The sequence below is a fragment of the Phodopus roborovskii genome, unplaced genomic scaffold (assembly GCF_943737965.1).
Source record: "Phodopus roborovskii unplaced genomic scaffold, PHOROB, whole genome shotgun sequence".
Taxonomy (NCBI): Eukaryota; Metazoa; Chordata; class Mammalia; order Rodentia; family Cricetidae; genus Phodopus; species Phodopus roborovskii.
The window spans coordinates 18,837,495-18,859,669 of record NW_026126410.1 but is presented as its reverse complement, the minus strand read 5'-3'; the positions used below and the strand labels follow the sequence as shown (position 1 = coordinate 18,859,669).

The window sequence follows — 22,175 nt, the reverse complement described above, 5'->3', positions numbered from 1 at the left end:
TTTCTATGACTCACCAGCTAGTAAACATGCTTGGGTGCTTGGGACCATGTGGATTTTTGCCAAAAAAAAAAAATACAGCTACAGCTCTGCTACTGTATCATGAGACCAATTACAGACAATGAATGAACATGATTATGTTTCAGACTTTATTTGAAGAAAACACAAAAAAGAACTTAGCAATGGGCTGGATTTGATTCATAAGCTATATTATGTTGACCCCTACATTAGGCTAATGGAGGCCATATTTGTGTGTAAGCCAGAATACTATCAGAATACTATATAATTGTGTGCCTAGAAAGTGCTTTCTATTAGCAGAGTGGAGATGGGTTTAGGGAGTATAAGATACAATAGCAGTCTGGTCATTGAAGACATGACCTAAATTCTCAATGTAGCTTATGAAATGTAATTGGAGAAAGGGCAATTTGAGGGTGCTGGTGGCAGTGGAGAGTTTATAAAATGAAAGTATATAGAGGCTGCACTCCATAAATTATAAAATGTAGAAAGAGGTGACATTGGAGGGGTTGAGCATACGAGTCATCAGCAGAGACCTGGCAACATAAACTTCCAGAGACAAAGAAAATCCAGAGATGTAGGAGAAGTTTGAGGAAGATAATGATGTGCTTGGAACATTACAAATGGAAGAAGGTACTGTTAGAGGTTTGCAGGGGGAAATGGGGAGAAATGGAGCTGGGAGGATGGAGAGATCTGCGAATGGTACTGAGAAGACTCAAAAGATACTGTTAGGTTTGGCAATTAGGAAAGGGTTTTGAACATCACTTAAAATAGATTTTGCAAAACAAATTAAACCAACAAGAAAAAGAAACCACCAGCGTCTGGATCTTCCTTGTTGGGAGCTACACAAAGCAGGATGGGAATGACTTTTTTCCTTTTGCTGTTAGGATCGCAGGAAGGCAGCAGATACTGAGCATCTTCCGAAGCTCATTATGTAAAGGATATGCAGCCATCAATCTGTGGATGAGAAGGCAAGCAGGATTGGGTTCTATCACTCTGAGTGAAACTTTGTAAAATTCCTAGGTTGACTTCATGTTGTGAAGTAGTTTGAAACGTTTGTAAAATTACACCTGGCGCTCAGATTTTAGGTTAGATGAAATAAAAATGATAATCTTAGGCCAGTTACCCTAAAGGGAGTTTTACTTTTCTTATAATAGCCATTCTTTTCAAAAATAATTTTCAGATTAACTCAAAAAAATCAGTAGCCTTATTATATACAGAAAACAATAGGGCTGAGAAGGAAATCAGAGAAACATCACCTTTACGATAGCCACAAACAACATAAAATATCTTGGAGTAACACTAACCAAACAAGTGAAAAACCTATATAGCAAGAACTTTGCATCTTTAAAGAAAGAAATTGAAGAAGATACCTGAAAATGGAAAGATCTCCCATGCTCTTGGATAGGTAGGATCAACACAGTAAAAATGGAAATCTTGCCAAAAGCAATCTACAGATTCAATGCAATCCCCATCAAAATCCCAACACAATTCTTCACTTACCTTGAAAGGATAATACTCAACTTTATAGGATAAACAAAAGACCCAGGATAGACAAAATAACCCTGTACAATAAAGGAACTTCAAGAGAAATCACCATCCCTGACTTCAAGCTCTAGTATAGAGCTATAGTTCTGAAAATGGCTTATTTTCGCACAAAAATAGACAGGTAGATCAATAGAATCTAATTGAAAATTCTGATATTAACTCACACACCTATGAATACCTGAGTTTTGACAAAACAGCTACAAGTATACAATGGAAGGAGGAAATCATCTTCAACAAATGGTGTTGGCATAACAGGTTGATGGTGTGTAGAAGACTGCAGATAGACCATGTCTATCGCCATGCACAAAACTTAAGTCCAAATGGATCAAAGACCTCAACATAAATCCAGCCACACTGAACCTCTTAGAAGAGAAAGTGGGAGGTACCCCTGAAAGAATTGGTACAGGAGACCGCTTTCTGAACATAGCACCAGTAGCACAGATACTGAGATCAACAATTAATAAATGGGACCTTCTGAAACTGAGAAGCTTCTGTGAGGCAAAGGACACAGTCAACAAGACAAAATGGTAGCCCACAGAGTAGGCTTCACCAAACCCACGTCTGACAGAGGGCTGATCTCCAAAATATACAAAGAACTAAAAAAACTAGTCACCAGAACACCAAATAATCCAATTAAAAAGTGAGGTACAGAACTGAATAGAGAATTCTCAACAGAGGAATCCAAAATGGCTGAAAGACACTTAAGAAAGTGCTCAACATCCTTAGCCATCAGGGAAATGCAAATCAAGGCAACTCTGAGATACCATTTTACTCCTGTCAGAATGGCTAAAATCAGAAACAACAATGACAGTTTATGCTGGAGAGGATGTGGAGAGAGAAGAACACTACTCCCCTGCTGGTACAGCCATTTTGGAGATCAGTATGGCAGTTCCTCAGGAAAATGGGATCAGTCTACCACAGGACCTGGCAGTTCCACTCTTAAGCATATACCCAAAAGATCCTCATCTATGCAAGAAAGACATCTGTTCAACTAGGTTCATAGCAGCATTATTTGTGGAAGTAACCTAGATGCCCCTAAACTGAAGAATGGATAAAAAAGATATGGTACATTTACACAATGGAATACTACTCAGGGGGAAAAGAACAATGGAATCTTGAAATTAGCAGGCAAATGGATGGAACTTGAAGAGGCCGCCCTAAGTGAGGTAACCCAGTCACAAAAAGAGGAACATGGTATGTACTCACTCATATATGGATTTTAGACATAGAGCAAAGGATCACCAGCCTATAATTCACACCACCAGAGAAGCTAGGATACAAGGAGGACCCTAAGAGAGTCATAGATGGTTCCCCACAGAAGGGAAAAGGGACAATATCTCTTGAGCATATTGGAAATGGGGGAGCAGTGAGTGGAGAGGGAGTTAGGAGAAAGAGAAGTGGAGAAGAGATGAGAGGAGAGGGGACGGGAGGGAGGAAGAGGGAGCGGAGAGGAGAGAGGAGAGGAGGATTGAGTCGGGGGATGAATAGGTGAGAACAAGAAAAGAAATACCATAACAGGGGGAGCCATTATAGGTTTGAAGAGAAAAATGACATTAGAGAAATGTCCAGAGACCTACAAGGATGACCTCAACTAACAGTCTGAGCAATAATGGAGAGGCGACCTTAAATGCCCTTCCCTGATAATGAGGTGGATAACTTATCCATCTGATGGAAAGAGAAGCAGACACCCACAGCTAAACACTGGAATCCAGATGCAGAGAGTGGGGACAAGACCAGGCTCCAGAAACCCACAGAGACAGCTGACCTGAACAAGGGGGAGCTCATGGACTCCAGATGGAGAGCTGGGTAACAGCATTGAACCAACCCAGACCCCCTGAATGTGGGTCTCAGTTAGAAGGCCTGGACAGTCTAAGGTCCCTCTGCCAGTGGAACCAGGGTATATCCGTGATGCACGAAAGGACTTTGGAAGCACATTCCCCATGGAGGGGTACTCCCTTAACCTAGAGATAGGAGGGAGGGCATAGGCCCTACTCTTAAGGACTTGACAGATTTTGATGATCCCTCCTGGAAGGCCTCATGTTCCCTGTGGAGTGGGTGGGGAATGGGATAGGAGGGAGGGTTGGGGGGCATTGAAGGATGGGAGGGAGAGGGAACTGGGATTGATAAGTAAAATAATAACAATAATAATAATTTTTAACTTTATTTTTGAAAATTCATTAAAATTACATTATTTTCCTCTTTCCTATCCTCCCTCTAAACTTTCCCATATAGCTTATTCTACTTCAAATTCATGGTCTCTCTTTTCATTAATTGTTGTTACGTGGATATATATATATATATATATATATATATATATATATCCATCTCCATAACTATATATCTCCATATATGTATATATATATATCCATATACATATATATGGATATTATGGTAGTTTGATTGTAATTGGTCCTCATAATCTCAGGGAGAGGCACTATTAGGAGGTATGGCTTATTGGCGCAGGTGTGGCCTAGTTGGAGGAAGTGTATCACTGTGAGGATGGGCTTTGAGGTTTCCTATGCTCAGGATACTGCCCAATGTCTCAGTTGACTTCCATTGCCTGCAAAATGTAACACTCTCAGCTCCAGCCCCATGTCTGCCTGCATGTTGCCATGCTCCCTGCCATAATAATAATAATGAACTGAACTTCCGAAATTGTAAGGAAGCCTCCCCAATTAAATATTTTCTTCATAAGAGTTGTAGTGGTCATAATGTCTCTTCATAGCAATGAAAACCTTAAGGCAAAAATCTGTATATATTTCTAAATACATATAAATATTTCAGTCTGAAGCTATCTTAATAAACAGACCAACAGAAGTTTTAATAGAGAATCATGGGACTGAGTGTTTTGTTTTTATGATTCAATGGTCAAAGGATTAGTCATTCATTGTTTAATGCAAACATTAAATGGCTTGTAGCCACCTTTAAAAAAGGTTTATAGCAGGAAAATATTTTCCATGCTTTCTGGATGAATGCATCTCACCAAATGCAGATCATTTGCTTAAAATTTCTTTAAATCTTGAAAAAATGGACAAGACCAGTTTTGTGGTTTACAGGAAGTTCTTCTTCCTGTAAAAGTTATTTGATCCTGAAAGACTGGCTTGCACTGGTGCACAACAGTGGCTCACACGATGTGGGTATTACTTAGTGGCACCTGTGTTAGCCTCGTTCCAGGAGAAAGGAGAATCATGCTGACACTCTCCCTCCTGGGACCTATCAGATCTCCAGGAGCAACTGGAATGCAGTTGCAACTGATAGACAGTTTTGTTATGGGGTGACTTTCTTCTCAGGGGGTGGTTCCTCCGAACTTCCTGGCTAGATCATGCCCTGACTTGAAAAGTCATCGTGAGAGCAAATAGCTCCTCTTGAGTGGGTGGAAAGATCTCTAAAGTGCAAAGCATAAGGAGGTGCCAGGTTCTGTAAAAGCTGGTTACTGTATGCTGTTTCCTTGTTTTCGGTTCTGAGACGATGGAAGTAGAATTGTACATAGGACTTTGTTAAGAAGTTAAAAATGTTACCATCAAATTTTCTTGGAAAAACACACAGAAAGGATATCAATAAATATGTAAAACCACAAAAAAGAGGAGCTATAGTAGAAAAGGGGGTGGAGAGTATTCCTAGTAGGTAGTAATGTTACATTACATAAAATGCAATGCATACATTGCTATGGTCCATTATTATATACTATAATGATAGAAAAGGCATAATAATCATACAGATGTAAAATTAAGTGACTCAAAAATCCATAAGATGTAATAATCTTACAATAACAAAATTAGGGTAAGAAAATATAAACTGGTCCTATTTTAGGTTCACAAGTAATTCCTTGTATAATTTAGAAAAAAAAAATACTAAATAGATTGCAGTGTTTAGAAGAGAAGCTAACAGAATGAAGACTACAGTATTTGCTCACAAATGTATTGGTTTTTTTTAAAGAAATTGTAACACTGAAGACTAGATAAAATAAATGATTATAATCCCCTAAAGGGAGTAGATTTACAATCTGTGCCCAAATGAACTAAAAATTAATAAATTAAGAAATTCTATCTGAGAATAAGACTTACATTGCAATTGATATGTCTTCCAACTGTAAATTCAGAGGAAGGAAATATGTATATTACCCAATATAGTGGATTTGTCTAATTCAATAGTAATGAAAGGAAATTAATTTAAAGAAATTATTTATTATTGTTTTATTCATTAAGAAGTAAACCTAGAAAAATCTTAAATTTCATCCTGTCAGTATATCTATATATGCTTAAACTAACAAAATTTAATCTATTACCTCTTTGATTTTAATCTAAGAAAACAATCTAAAATAAGTAAAACAATGATCAACTCTATGTATGGGCATGATTATTTCAAATTTCTACCTGAAAGAATTCTGACAGTCACAGCTATCTAAGAAAACTATTCCCCATGGAGGGATACTCTCTTAGCCTAGAGGCAGGAGGGAGGTCCCAGTTCCTACTCCAAATGACTTGACAAATTTTGATTGATCCTTCCTGGAAGTCATCACCCTCCCTGTGGAGTGGGGGGAGGGAATGGGAAGGGAGGGTGGCAGTGGGGGCATGGGAGGGGGGGAAGGAGAGATGGAGAGGGAACTGGGATCAATATATAAAATAACAAAAACATATCTATATTTACATCTATCTATATCTATATCTACATATAGATATAAAACTATTTGTATCATCACAGATTATGTTACAATCAACATAAGAATTGTGAATGGGATGTGGTGGCACAGACAGATCTCAGTTCAAGGCCAGCCTGGTCTACAAAGTGAGTTCTAAAATAGCCAGGGTTACACAGAGAAACCCTGTCTTGAAAAAACAAAACAAAACAAAAATAAAATGTGATAATGAACATGGTTATGGACAAAGATTGAATGGTTAAGTGATACAATGGAAATAGCAGTGGGTATTTTCACATTAGTTTTGATGTATTTTATACACAAATGCAGAAGACCAGTCAAGGGAGTAGAACCAATTATCAGAAATTTCTTTCAGTAAAAACAAAAAAACAAACAGAAAGCCTCTCAAACTATATGCCTTAAGAGAAATGTGCATAGTGTCAATTTATCACAACTCACTGACTATCTTGTACTAACCAACCTGATGAGGCCCATGTGGAGACACCTGGAGGACTAAATGTGAGGCAGCAAGTTCAGTTTGTGCTCTGTTCTCTAGGCTAGTGGTTAGTGACATTTTTTTTTTTTTTTTTTAACCTCAGAGAACTAACAGGGAAAAGTACTTTGGCCATACTTTGGGGGAGGGGCAGTCTGATTTGGATATTTCTGGTTCCTAATTACTTAACACCTTTTCTTTTCCAGAGCAATGTTTCCAATCTCTGTTTCCAGATCAATGACCGTGTCTCCAGGAACAATTTAAGAGAATTCAGTGCTTTGAAACTTTCACAATGTAATAATGCCTAGCATAAAGGCAGCGTTTGACAATTTGTTAGTTATTGTTTGTTATTGTATTTCTAATTTTATAAGTATGAAAGTGACTTGAGCCTTTTGTATCTCAGGACAATGCTATACTTACAGCAAAATGAAGCAATTTTCTGTTGCTAAAGAAACATACACTTCTTATTCCACAGATTATACCATCTGTCAGCTTGTTCTGTTATTCTCATAAAGGAGTGTATAGTAAGAATAAATAATTTTTCTACAAAATCAGAGCATCCTAATGCAAGAAAATGAACCGATACAAACACCCGGAGGTGGAGTTACAGGTCCCTCTTTAGCTCTGAACATGAGTGTTCCTTTTCATTTTTTAAATAATGAAAACTCACTTATCCTATGAAGTAAGGATGTCTACAATCAGGGAAATCCAGAACCTCCCCTGCTTTTCAGACACCTATGAGTACTTGGGACATACTAGTGAATAAACCTAAGTAAAACTGTATTTACACCAGTTTAATGATCACCGTGGCTCTTGTTTTATCAGACCAGCGGGGTGCTATAAGCAAGGTCATAGTGTTTCCCATCATTTTACATAAATTGATTGACATGAATACCCTTGTTCCCATCTGGAGTGGGAAGATTTTGTTTTAAATGTTGCCATTACTTATTAACGTAGAAGCACAATTTTGCCTTAATTAGATTAGGCTTTTGTTAAATCAGAAGCCCTCCAGCAAACATATATACTGTAGTCCCAGTATATGCAAGATCACATAACCAAATAAATATTAAAGGTGCCTGGTGAGCATTTCACTGATGGAGAAGGGACATGCTCCTGGCAGGATGTAGCCAGGCAGGAGCCATTAGGGTGGGTAAATGAGCAGTGAACATTTTCATGAAGAAGGAAAGTTGCTGCCATATGTTAAGGGGTGTGTCACACCTGCTCTGACAGAGTAGAAGAGTGGAGATGTAGTGCCAGAGGCAGTCACAGAAATGTCATATATTCTGCCTAGTATTATGCTTAGAAAAACATTTACTAAGAAGTTAATAGAGGTTTTTTGAGGGATACTTGGACTTTTATTTTTTCTGAAAAAAATAAAATGTGTCATCATTGCATGTTTTACTCTCACAAAAGGGGAAAATGATAAGGTTTCTTCACATTGGAGGAGAAAAGATTTAGTGCTATTGTTTCTTTTAGTGTATAGCTGGCAGCTATATAAATGCATTGGCTGAGAATGTAGAATATAGAAAATATAGAATATGAAGAACATTCAATTTATAGCTCCTTTTACTGAGTCTATGACATTTCAACTTTCCCTCTAATTTTATCATAAAACATTTAAAGTATATGCATGAAGGTTTTTAAAATTGAAGTTGAAAGTGAATGACTGTACATCTGGCATGTACACTGAACAATTCCATTGGCTTGTTCTGATTTTATCCCACCTAGCCATTTAATCACTCATCTTTTCTTAGAGAAGATGGACACATTCCAGAGTAAATTGTAAACAATAAATGGTATTCTAATTGTAGAACAGTAATTGGTATCCTATTTGATACCAATTTTAAATCAACCACAAATTCTTTTCACATGTATATTCTGAATATTATCCCAGAACCCCCCAGGAGGCTGCTATATATTTAATCTGAGTTTCAACTCTAGATACTACTTCCACTCCAAATATGTCCCAAACTAGCAGCCTATCCAAGGGACAAAGTTCTCCAAACCTCACCATGGTTCTTTCTACATATCCAGAACTATGCATTGTGTTCACTAAAGACTAGTAAATCTAGAAACAGGAACAGCTTGGGGGGCATCATGTCCATTGTATTTAGGAACTAATCATGGAACATGAGGAATGGACTATGGATGATCCTTATTTATGTTTCATGTTGTAGACTGACTCAGCCTGGTTGTTGGGGATGCAACAAAGAGAACTAGAGTTTGCCAGCATGGAAAAATCTAAGAATTGATGATGGAGGTAAGGCTCCTCCACTGAGTTTCTAGTTTCCAGAAGCCCTAGCTTTTATCAAACATCCCCCCTGTTTCTTCATTGTGGGTTTCATCCTACTCTTAAGAGTATTTTTAGGATAGCAAACTGTAATTGCCAAACGGAAACTTCCATTATAGATACCTATGGATACACCATTTATTGCCACTTAGTCAAGTATAGATCTTAACAATGAAAGCACCAACTAATTACAAATGCAAACATGTGTTAGTTTCTAGTTCTTTAAGTGTCTTTGCCCAAGAAGATATCATTCTCCCAGGTTCAGTTTGGCCACTTGTATGTAATAGACCCAAGGAAAAGAGAAACCAATTTCTCTCTGATCAAAAGGTGGGTCTGGCATCAGTCCCCAGGAATGTGCCTGCTGCCCATTTGCAGGGAGAGTAATTACAAATTAAATAGAGGGACTTACCATGTGGAAAAGTAGAGCAGTGAGGCAAACAGCGATGCCACTCCTTCCCTCCTGCCTTGCTCTGCTTATCAGTTTGACTGTACTTGCCCAGAACTTGGTTCCTCTCTCTGAGAACTGAACCACTTGCAGTGGGCATGTTCAGTAGCTTCAGGTAGCCTCTGCTTAGAAATTAGAAATTACAGTAGTTCCTCCCCTCACAGTTGTTTCTTGGATTAAACACTCTTTGGGAACTCCCTGAGTCACCCTCCCCACCTCTTAAGTGACTAATATGGGTAGTGTGGCTCTCTCAGGCCTGCTGTGTTGGGGTAGCCAATGCTCTGCCACAGAAAGACTCTCCCCTGCTCTGAAGTGCTGTCTCATGCGGTTATGGGTACATGTAATAAAATTAGTTTCTCTTGGAGGAATGTCCTCTTGTGATAAACTCAGCCATCCCTCCCCTCTCTATGTTGTAGGGAATAACACTGCAAAAGATTCAATAATGGGCCACTACTTCCATATATTGACAAATCAGAATGTATTCATGCACACTAAGCCTCCCAAATGGTGAAGTGTTCTTAGTAGATTTCACCAGAATTCTTTCATCTACGTGTCTGTAGTAAATCATACTGTGCAGATGTTTATGTCAACTCTTCTGCTTTTAGTCTCCACCAGGGTTTACATAAGGGTTGGATTTATTGCTGTCTTATCAATATTTATTGCTAAACTCCAAGGAAAGAATAGTGATTCACACGCTGCTTTTTAGAATTCCATACCTAGGATTAGGACGCATGACAAAATCCTGAAAATTTTGTTGAGGAAAAAGTTTGTAATTGTCAATGTTTTAAAAGAGCTTATAACATTTTGGAAGTGGGGATCAATCGTTTAGAAAGCAAAACCTCTCAATATGTATGAAGAGATAAGGAATTAACTTTTTAAAAATCCCCCGCCTCAAACACTTTGACTTAGATCTGTTTTGTGGATTTTTTGAATTTTATTTTATTTTGTGTATGTATGTATTTATTTTTACCTACAAGTGAATCATTTTTTTATATGGTTTTGTATAACATTTGCCATAAGTCAGGCACTATTTAAAGACATTCATTGTTATATATAAATCATGTGATCTTTATAACATCCCTATTAGGTAAGTATAATAACGTATCCATTGTACATAAGAGGAAAACAAGTCACAAAAAAACTTGCATTGTTCAAAGCCACAGAACTAGCAGTAAACAGAGAATTGAGATTCAAACACAGAAGATCAGCTCTAGGATATATCATTTAAAAACTTCTTTCACTGGAAGTTTCTGTTTCGAATTCTAGACACTGTCATGAATGAGGATCAAACTGAGCTAAGCAGTAGATGAACAACTAAAGCCAACTTTGGGTATTTCTGTGATTTGTGGAATTAAAACAAAAGTATCTGTACTCTAGAAAATCATGGACATTTCTGGGGCTGAAGCTGGAGCAGATAGTTCAAATCAAAGCATTCAGGCTGAAGACCGCTGTTCAGACCTTCCTTATCCATATCATAGAACAGAGAACTATATATTCAGCAACAGAGTGTTGAAAATGTCCAGTTTCATTGTGAGTACTATCCTCTTCCTCTCACTATGGATCTGGCTCTAGTTTGGGGTCCTAAAGAAGTAATCTGAGATAAGCACAGAGCCAATGAGGATGGTGTGAAGTCACACTGAGAACACAGAAGAATATAAACAATAGCAACAGAAACCTGTCAGCAGACCTCATCCAAAAAAAAAAAAAAAAAAAAAAAAAAATCAACAAGTAAAATATAGGTTTAAACTGGGTCTGGTGGCAATCTTTAATTCCAGCACTCAGAAGACAGGGTCAGGTGGATCTCTGTGAGTTCAAAGCAGCCTATTTTCCAGAGTAAGTTCAGGACATGAGATGAGTTATGTAGTGAGACCCTGTCTCAAGTAAATACATCAGATAAGTAAGTAAATAAATAAAAATAAGCTTACCCTAGATTAAATTAAAAATAACTTAGAAATGACTTTGAGAAGGTAGGTTCTACTGAGAAATATAATACTCAAAGACTATTTGAACAAAAGCATACAGATATTAGCAAGAATGTACAATTAAGGAAAACAACCAATTTTTTAAAAAGTGGAAAAGTTTATCATAGATACAAATTAGTATCTGTGTTTTACCTACCGATAAAACTTTCACTAGACATAGATAATGTGAGCAACCACCTTTATCTGCATAGAGCTGAGGCTCCCAGGACCTGGGACGTTAGTGCTTAAATTAAGTGCCCTGGAGAGTTTTATGTCAATTTGACATGAGCTAGAATCATCTGTAAGGAGGGAACCTCAACTGAGAGAATGTCTCCATAAGATTCAGCTATAAGGCATTTTCTTAATTAGTGATTGATGGGAGAGGGCCCAGCCCAGTGTGGGTGGTAGCATCCTTGAGATGGTGGTCCTGAGTTCTATGAGAAAGCAGGCTGAGCAAAATCATGGAAATAAACCAGTAAGCAGCACCGCTCCACGGCCTCTGCATCAGCTCCTGCCTCCAGGATCCTGCCCCGTTTGAGTTCCTGTCCTGGCTTCCTTCAGTGATGAATGATGCTGCGGAAGCAGTTGAGTAAGCACTTTCCTTCCCAAGTTGCTTTGGTCTTGGCATTTCATCATAGCAACAGTAACTGTAACTAAGGCATTGAGAAGGTGATGGAAAATTGGGCATTCTGGTCACTCTAAAAAACAACTGGAGGAAGAATGAGTGAATTAGAAGATGACACTGCTAAGTCAATTTAGAATCCATCCAGAGAGATAAAGAAATGCAAAATTTTGAATGAGTCATTGGACTCAGTAAGGACAAATTGGGGCATAATGTTTCTGTGGAAGGAACTCTGTACAAAAAGGTTAAAGTAAAACTGGGAATAAGGAAATACTAGAATTTTAGAGAGCCAAGGAAAGATCAGCTATAGATCAAGCTGTGGACTCTAGCCTGTGGCGAATATATAGCCTTGAATTCTGGTGCACTGTGACTGTCCTTTGTTTATGCCCATGATGACTTTCATGTTACAGGAGATGGTAGAGCTTGTAAAACCTATAGTGCTTGTTGATCCTTGCTTTCAGCAGATACTAAAAGTCCCAGTGAGTATAGGTAAAAACAAATTAGTGCCTCAATAAACCATACTAAAGGTGCTGAACCTGAAGACAAGCTGCTCAGAGAGAAAGATATAATTCATTACAGGGAATGATAATAAATCTTGAAAGAACATTATGTTAGTGACAATAGAAGTCAGAAGCCATCTAAGACATCAGAGAAGTGGCTCAGATGTGGCTTGTGTCCTTTTTGCACATGTTTGAGGACCAGAGTTTGGATCCCCAGCAGCCCCGTAAACATCAGGCTATGAGGAAGCACTGTACTGGGTGGTAGATGGAGAGCAGGATGCAGGCCTCACTGGGCAGCCAGTGTAGTCCAATTGGTGAGCTCTGGGTTCATTGGAAGACCCTGTCTCACAAAGCAAGGTGAAGACTAACAGAGGACACCTGAAGTTGCCTGCATATACGGCTATTTCATAAGCACCCATAGATGAAACAAAAGCATAAAAACATGACTATGAAGGCTAGATGCTACTTTTAAACCAGACTTTACTCTGCAGAGGAAGGAAAGACACAGAATGGAAAGGCGGCTAAAAGCAGAATTAATTATTCTTTTTAATTTATGAAGCAGGTGTCCAAGTGCAAATCTGTATTAAGTATAGGAGGCAAGAATGGGAACATTTCTTACATTATTGAATTAAGTACATATTTAATTTGTATTTATTTATTTTTGAGATAGAGCCTCAATATGTGGCCCCAGATGGCCTTGAACTCATGGTAGTCCTGCATCTACCTCCCCATTATGGGGATTATAGACATGGACTGCTGTATTGCATGGTGTTATATTTAATAGAGAGGCACAGGGAAGAAAGGTCAGATAGAATGCACATCTAAGAACTAGGGAAGTGATAATTGAAGTTACCAAACCAAGAACTAGAAGACCACACCTACTCGCTTCAGAGCAGTGTGTCTCAACCTAAGCTCTGAGAAGTGGCCCTTGTTCCATCCCATACTCACTGGCAAAATATATGAGTGAAAGATGACACTTGAAAATTGATATGCCTATCTTTGGCTTAAAACTTGCTTGGTGTTTCATGGGGAATTTTAATTTTTCACATACTTGGCTTGTAGGAGGTTTGGACTACAGCCCTTGCAGGAGCCTCTGAGTTCTGATTTCCTTGGAACACCATCTTTCAACTGGGCCTCCCTTGTAGTCCAAGTTAACGTGTCCTGTCCTAGGAGGCATTCCACCTCAGAAACTGTACACTTATTCTCTAACTTGGTTATGTTCAAAATTGGAAGGGGCATCATTTTGAGAACTACGAGGTAAAGCTGGTGATATTTAAGCCTTAAGCCAAGGCCAAGGATATCCATAAAGGTGATGTACATCTCTTCAGAAGGAGTGCCATTCAAAATGTGAGTCATCCCCCAGCACCTACTCCCTTGCTCAGTATTCTTCAGTGAGTCTTGTGGTCCACAACAATAAAATCAATTTCCATCACCTGAATGGTTACATCCTTCAAAAATTTGTCTGTAGATAGTACCTGCTAAAGCAGTCATTCTTGACCTGTGGATCTTGACCTTTTGAGGGTTGCATATCAGATATCCTGACATCAGCTACTTATATGATTATTCAAAGAAGTAGCAACATTACAATATAATTTTGTGGTTGGGGAATCACTATAATACGACTGTATCGAAGGGTCCCAGCATTAGGAAAGTTGAGAACCAACTTTCTAAAAGCATGGTATTAAGGGTGTATGTCTAAAGGAACCATCTCCCCTCTATTTTCTAATTCAGCATCTTGACTTCAGAGATTAGGGCGTGGTGCATTGCTGATTTGTTTGCTTTGTGAACATCCAAAGAGCATTGGCCCTGAAGCCTAATCTAGTAGCCACTTAAGCAGATCAGGGAATTAATCAGAAATGCACATTCTCAGACCAAACTCCGGGCCTTCCTGAGGATTCTGAGGTGTACTGAAGTCTGGGAACCAATGCAATGAGCTGAGGCTTTGGGAATACAAGACCCTGTCTGTGTTGTTCACACATTGTTTGCCAAGTAGCAGAGCCCAGATGTGGAGAAAAGGCCCAGCAAGCCTTTGATGGATAGATGAGTGCGAGCACATCTCAAGCATATTGCTTTTGTTAAAGCTTATGTGTAGATAGATGGCTAAATGCAAGAAATAAAACAAGCCAAGAACCCCAAACACAACCTTTAATTTTCTCAAAATTTATGCATAAAACATCTTCCTGCACATTATGAGCATGTGAAAAACTGTGCATTCTTAGAACATCTGCTTCTTCATTTTTTTTTTCAGTAAATCTTATAAATTGGGCATACCTTATGTGACAGGGTATCATTCTATTATTTCTATTTAGAACTGTAAAATTACCTACTGCATCTAAGGCTTATGTTTAGGATGTTGGATTCATTGCTTTCGTCTTTTCCCTTAAAAATTCTAGAATTGTATTTTAAGGAACAACATCAGAGAACTCTTAGGCTAGCTCTGTAGCTTTACTGAGCTTCTGGAGATGGTTTGGGTCAAGATTCTTTATGAAGATATGAGGAGGCAGTGCCCCTTGTTAGGTAGGACATGAGCTCAGCCCCATGTGAGTTTGTAGAGCTTAGCCATCTGAACATCTGATGTATTCATCTTCATCTTCACATAGCTCCAGGTGCTTTTATACTACAAATTTCTGCAGTTCCTTTACCAGTACGTTGCTGGGATGAGACAGTAAAAGGCAAATTTCTCAGTATCCACATGGATCATCATATGGTCCCATGTGTGGATAGTGTCTCGCCTGGATGTTCCTACCTGAAGGAGGCTGGTGGTAACACAGCAGAAATGCTTGGGGGAGGGGAGAGATGAGGGTTAGAGGTACTCAATCAGTTCATCTCTGCCTCTGAACTCTGGGTCAAAGAAACAGAAGGCAGGAACTCACCCTTTCAGTTTTCCATCCCAGGGACACCTGACACATTTCCCTGGACTTGGCACTCCCCAAATAGGGAAGTTCATGGTGGTCATGACAGAAGCAGGTGTGGCTACTGATTCATTGTTCTAATAAGAATGAGCATCTTGTGAAGAATTCCCCTCAACTCCAGGAGACAGTCCTAGACGTTTCTTGCTCATGGAACTGCTCTTGCTGGAACATTACACAACACAGAAAACCCCAGGATCTGAGAACTGACAAATTTGTGATAATATCCCAATTCCAATATTTAATAGCTGTGTGGCTATGAGCATATTATCTGCTCTCTCTCTCTCTCTCTCTCTCTCTCTCTCTCTGTCTCTCTCCCTCTCTCTCTGAGACTTAGTTCACTTAGCTATAAAATGCACAATGGCTTATGTATTATGTATTATGGTTTGGAATGAAAATGCCTCCCATAGTTTATAGGCTTGTAGACTTAGTTTTCACTGGTGGAGTGGTTCTGGGCAGTTGTACCTTTAGGAGGCAGGACCTAGCTGGAGGAAGTGGGTTAGTGGTGTATGAGGGTAGGTCTCATGGGATATACACTAACCCCAATTCCAGCCTGAGTGTTTTTTATTCCTGATCTGCTGATACATCACACTCCTATTGCCAGGGACAAGAGCTGGTCCTACCTCCATGGCTTCTCCACCATAACAGACTACAGATCCTTAAATGATGGTTCGAAATAAGCCTCACTGCCCTTAGGTTGTTCCATAGCAGAGTGAGGGAAACAACTAATATAGGCAGTCGTATTATCTTTGAGGATTATTACATGATTTAATAATTGTATCTCTGCCTCACCAGTGTTAACTGCTAATATCACTTCCATCTTGGGATCCTAGGAAGTGTCTATATGTTCTCAAGAGACTCTGTGTTGGGAGTTGGAAGGAAGAACAGCTTTCCCCACTGTCTGGTAGGTGTCTGTGCTGTGATGGCTGCTTTAGAATTATACCTTTGTATGCATATCAGTCCAGCAGGAAAATCCCTACCAACACTGGCATCACTAGATAGAGAAACAAACCTGGAGTTTAAGAGACTTACGAAGAAAGTATATGAGTGGAAAGTAAAGTTAACCTATAAGAAGCAATAAATGCAGATTGTTGTTGTTGTTTGCTTCTCCAGACAGGGTTTCTCTGTAACAGCCCTGGCTGTTCTGGAAATCTCTTTGTAGGCCAGGTTGGACTTGAACTCACAGAGATCCCCCCTGCCTCTGCCTCTGAGTGTTGGGGATCAGACGTGTGTGCCAGCACCTCCTAGCTTTTTTTTCTTTTTTCTTTTTCTTTTTCTTTTTCTTCCTTCCTTCCTTCCTTCCTTCCTTCCTTTCTTTCTTTCTTTTTTTTTTTTTGTTTGTATAAATGCAGGTTTTTTTGTTATTACACTATTGTGTCTCTCAGGGATAAAGTTAGGGTATGCATGTTATAATGTTGTTATGGTGTGTCAAAGTTAATTTTGAGGAACAGAAAAGAGTATAATTTTGATAATCTGCAAAGTCAGGTGTGTATATACAAATGTAGGCATGAATAGACAACCTTGCGGTGGCATACTTATGTAACTGTCAAGAGGCAAACTTTAAATGTATCCTCAAGAAAAAAAAAAAAAACTGGTATTGGAAGTCTTAAATAACTGTGTGTGAGTGTTTTCCCCACTTGGTCATTTTCTGATAGTTTTATCAATAGAAAATCATCAGTGCTTATGGTGATATTTTCCGTATCATAGTAAGGAAAAGGGGGAAAATGAGACAAAAGCAACTAAAATGTCCAATTGTACTGTCTTAAAGGGAGAGAGAAGGAAATAGAAATAAGAGGGAAACATACCAGAAATCTCCAACTGCATGAAAATGGTTAAGACAAATTATGGATACCACATAATTGTTTAAAATGGCCCATCAGTAAAAATTAGATATTAGTCTAATATCTAACATTATAAATTAGATATTAGTCAAGGTATTTTTAATTAAAATATATCAAGAAATGGCTTTACATATTATAATAGCACAGAAAATTATACTTATAAAACATGTATTTAAACTGATGAAATCCTAGAAGAATATGCACAAATGTGTAGATTGTCCCTTAGGATTATAGAATTTTTTATTGTTTCATTTACATAGATCTGTTTTTAAGAAGCTCTTCAATTAATATGTTTTACTTTTGCAGTAAGAAAATACCAACTCTGGAGAAATAGCTAGTCAGTTCAGTTTCTTTTCTCTTCTGGAATGGTCACATTGTTTCCCTCTAGAAACCTGTGCCCTGTAGCTGTGAACCACAGTTCCCTTCCTTAGTTTGGAGGAAGCCATCAGTAACTAAGACAGGCTGTTTTCTACGAATCCTGGGTCCAACATCAGCATGGAGAGACTGCAGGGTGGGTGACACCTGAGGCATAGCTGTGGATAGGGTTGTATACTCCATTTCCTCAGCTTCTAAGACTGCAATTCTGTCTCTCACCCCAACTGTCTTCCTACTCACTCCCTCTCTTCCCTTTCTTCATCCTGCCTCAAACAAACACTTCCGGATAAATCCTTGCTTTCCCCATGACAACAGATATAGTCACAGCCCCTATCTTCTCACTGGTTACCACCCAAAGAGGTAACTGTGTCCTGTGTCTGCATCAAAAGAAGGGATGGCATAACCCCTGTCTTTGGTGGGTGGGGTGGTGGTATACAGAGATGGTCTAGAGACAAAAAAAAAAAAAACCTCTCTGAATCAGGGAGCAAAATCACACACGTTGTAGGAGAGTTGAATTTTTTTTATAGGTAAATAATGGGAAAACTGTGGAGCAAAATGCCAGTGTTGTAGTTTGGCAACATTATAGGTTAAACTAGTTTCTGTGACACACCTGGGGACCCACTCACTTTTTTAATGTGCCTCAAATAATGACTGTCAGTTAACTTTGAGAACACAGCCTATCCCTGGGGTTTGGACTACCTGAGTTTTGTTTATCCTTGCTTAATTAAACTAGTAAAATGCACTTTTAAACAAAATAATTCCTGTTTCAACCCCCCTCCCCCATGTTGCCAAATGACATCCCTCAGCAGCAATGCTGCCTAGTACATGCCACTGGGATCTTTGAGACCTAAAGCACTCCCCCAGCAACCTTGGCTATGTTACTGCCCTGTCCCACAGCTGTCTTCAGTGTCAACGACAAAGAATTCAACTTTTCATTCTGTGAGTCAGATACCTTCCTCCCTTCTGACAGCCAGACTGAGAAAAGGGAACTCCCGAAGCCCCAATCTCAAAGGGCATCACAGTAACAGCAGCTTCCTCAACACAAGGACAACAATGGGCAAGTGACAAATCCAAAGGGAGTGAGAACCTGACCATAGACCCCCTTCCCTCTTCCTCGGTACAGGAGACTGGCACACTTTCCAGGAGACCAGAGAGAGTCAAAAAATCTGGGACTTACCATGTTTGTTGTGGAGAGCTGTTCCGCCTGGCACTCTGCGACCCTGCAAAAGCTGTGACGCCGGCAGTGAGTGTGCAAGTTAGCTGTGAAGAGCATACTTCCTTTTCTTAGCAGTGTGGTCTAACCAGCCTTCACACATTGCTATGGAAGGTGCTATTTGCATTTTATCTCAGCCCAGGGACATTGTATGAGTGGCCAAGTTAGTTGTAGTTAATAACACAAGAGAAAGGGGTAGATGAAGCTTCCAGGGCTGAAAGATTAACACCAAATTGGAAAAGTATCTGAATAATGTATTTTCAATATTATTAACCTGGTTATATTTAACATCCTCTGTTTTAGGCTACATGTGAATGTATATATGCTTTAATTATTTATCTACCTACATCTATCTATCATAAATTATCATCTAGATGTCTAACATCTTATATCTATTAATTTTCAATCATCTATATCTATCAGTCTAGTTTTTGTACATGTCTATCTATCCATCCATTAATCCATCCATTTATGAAGGACCATACTAAAATGCTAGTAGTTATTGACTTGACTAGATGTATAGTAAGTAACTCTTGTTTTGTTCTACACTCTGTTTTTCAGGTTTTCAATTTTGAATATATACCAGCTCAGTAAAATAATAACTATAAAATTAAAAAAGGATGAAAGGATCCTGAGCATTTAATCAACAACTTCAAATATGCTAGAACCAATGCCATGGATTTAAATGGCATCCCTATTCATTAAGCTTATCACAGAATGTCATTCAGAAAATACAGTGAATGTTAAGCTAAGTGATGTGTTTCTTAATTGTGGAGTAACACTTGTTATGCCAAATGCTTCTATCACCTACATTGATAAGTAGATATATTTTGTACTAGCTATAGTTCAGGGGATTTTATCACATTCACAGATCACATTGTTCCCAATCAGCCACTCCAAGTACACCCTGATAAATGATTTGGCTCATTTATTTTGGGTGTAGAGCTTGCTACCAAAGGGAATTCAAGGGAAAAGGTCATTTTCTGTTCCATAGCAAAAGAAAGGCAGCTGAATCCTGAGCTCTGGGCTACAGGTTAGCTCTTCTGTTAGGTTCTAGGTGTTTGTTTATTAAGCCTAAGGTCATCGAGTTTCTGCTCTGGACATTGAGCCAGCTTTAGTCACTACCATGTCGATACACAGCCTGGTCTACAAGAGCTAGTTCCAGGACAGCCTCCAAAGCCAGAGAGAAATCCTGTCTTGAAAATCTTTTTTTTTTTTCCATTTGATATATGGAGATAGGGTATCTCTGTGCAACAATCCTGGCTGTCCTGGAGCTCTCTTTGTAGACCAGGCTGGCCTCTAACTCCTAAGAGATTTGCCTGCCTCTGCCTCCAGGGAGCCAGGATTAAAGGCATGTGCCATTGTGCCTGGCTCTGTTATTTCTTTCTTGATATGAAAATATTTCTAAGAATCAGTTTGTAACTAGAACTGTAAATTACATCATTGCTGAGGCAAAGGACCAAGCCATGCTGGGAAGCCAGGTCCATGGATAGAAAGGAGTCCAGTATTGCCCTGATAACCTTAGGCATTATAAAGAGGAGTGGAGCTTAAGGTGTGGTCCTAATAGAGGAGAGTGGTCAGCAGCTGGAAACTGCATGGCTTTTGACATCCTATAAACAAACCCTGAATGCAGGCGGACACTCAGGGCAAAGCAGAACTATGGAAAGCTGGCTTTTGGACACCACGGCATTGGGGTGGAACCACCCAGAAACGCTCTGTTGGAATGGAGATGATCTCAACTCAGGTACTGGTTAGGGTTGAGAATAATGGTCTTTAGCTAGGCTGCACATCAGACTCACTTGGGAAGCTTTTCAAGCTATGCAAGCTTCACCTCTGCCTCTGAATCAGGCTCTCTTGGGTTGAAACCTGGGCATCAGGATTTGTTTAAACCTCCCAGGTGAGTCCAAGGTGTTTGAAGACATGTCACTGCATTCTACAGGTTGGCTTTTTCTTAGTGCCACCATACTCTTTGTACCCAAAAATTAATTAAAATGTCATGCGAATCAGAAATTTAGCAATCACTTGTTAAAAGTTTAGCCAGTTAGACTAGACTCTGGGTATGGGAACTGTCAGTGTCATAGAGGTCATCTGAATCACATTTGACCCCATGCTTGTCTCTAAATGCAGGTTGACATAAATTTTTGTTGCTACTGAGGTTTTAAGGAAGACAATTTGGTTGAGACATGAAAGGTAAGGGGTTGCATTTCCTAACTCTCAAACTTTAAACATGTTCTTTTTATTTTAGGAACTTTAGATGGTAGGTGAAGCATTCCACCTTGCAATGATGGGAAATACACCACCATATTTCCTGTGAGGTCAGTTAAGTCCTGATTAATGTGAGGGGGCAGGAAATGCACCAGAGATATACATCAATGTCATGGTATCATCTTCAAAAGATAAAGCAAGCTGCATTTTCTCAGCCTGAACTCTGAACCCATCTCTGCCCCTAGCAGGGAGGAGTTGTTCGGGGAATGCAAAGTGTTGATAATTCTTCAAACACTGGGTACACACTCTCTTTTCATATTTGCATTTCAGGAATATTTTTTTTTCCTTAGACAAAGGAGAAATGAGCCTGCATCTCCAGTGGTCACCATAGTGACTACATGATAACAGTGAAGCATAGAGACACTGAGTTGTGAAAGGGTACCAACTGATTGCAAGAGATAAAGTCAGTTTACAAGTAGATGCAGGAGAGAGCAGTGGCAAATTTTAAGTTACACTAGGGATCATGTTTTTAAAACATTGCTAATGTTTTTATCAATTATATCATCAAAGGAGCATGGTTGACATTGCCTAGAAGGTTGGCGAGAGTGATGACAGCATTTCGTCATTAAAACCTGAATGACTAGCATTTTAAGAGAACAAAGAGCTCTTCGGTGTGCCCAACAGTAATATGCCTGGATGGGAGATATGAGAGAGAGAACAGAGGGATATTGGTTGTCACATCCTCCAGGAGGCCCCCTCAGATACCACCCCCCTTTTCTTTGGATTCTTTGAGTACACTCAAGATGATGCTCTTCCAGTGTGTTTATCTTTTATGGTTCTTCAATTATGTCACATAGGTTGGGCTAGGTTGCTCACTAGATTTGTACCTCCTTGGTGAGAATTAATTTTCATACTACCCTCTACCCCCACCCCTAGATTACAAATTAGTCTTTTTTTTTCTTTTTTAAGACATATGGCTTTGTATGTTAATACTGTATGCCTATACCATCCCTCCAAAGCCCACCCACCATGGGCAGTTGCTCAGCTGAAACAGAACCCAATGCTGAGATGGTGGCACTGCTACTGTCTGATGATGAGTCAAAATCAGACCACCCCCAACCCTAC

At 39.2% G+C, this 22,175-nt stretch overlaps 1 protein-coding gene across 2 annotated transcripts in view; it reads right to left on the bottom strand.

Moving 5' to 3' along the window:
• The window catches only part of Fyb1 (FYN binding protein 1), a 129,062-nt gene extending 110,165 nt beyond the window's left edge, over positions 1-18,897 (bottom strand). For both annotated transcript variants that reach the window (XM_051182503.1, XM_051182504.1), the window contains exon 1: positions 18,810-18,897. In XM_051182503.1, the coding sequence (XP_051038460.1) occupies positions 18,810-18,812 (3 nt within the window). In that variant the 5' untranslated portion in view covers positions 18,813-18,897. The remainder of the gene's footprint in view (positions 1-18,809) is intronic.
• Positions 18,898-22,175: the final 3,278 nt, after the last annotated feature.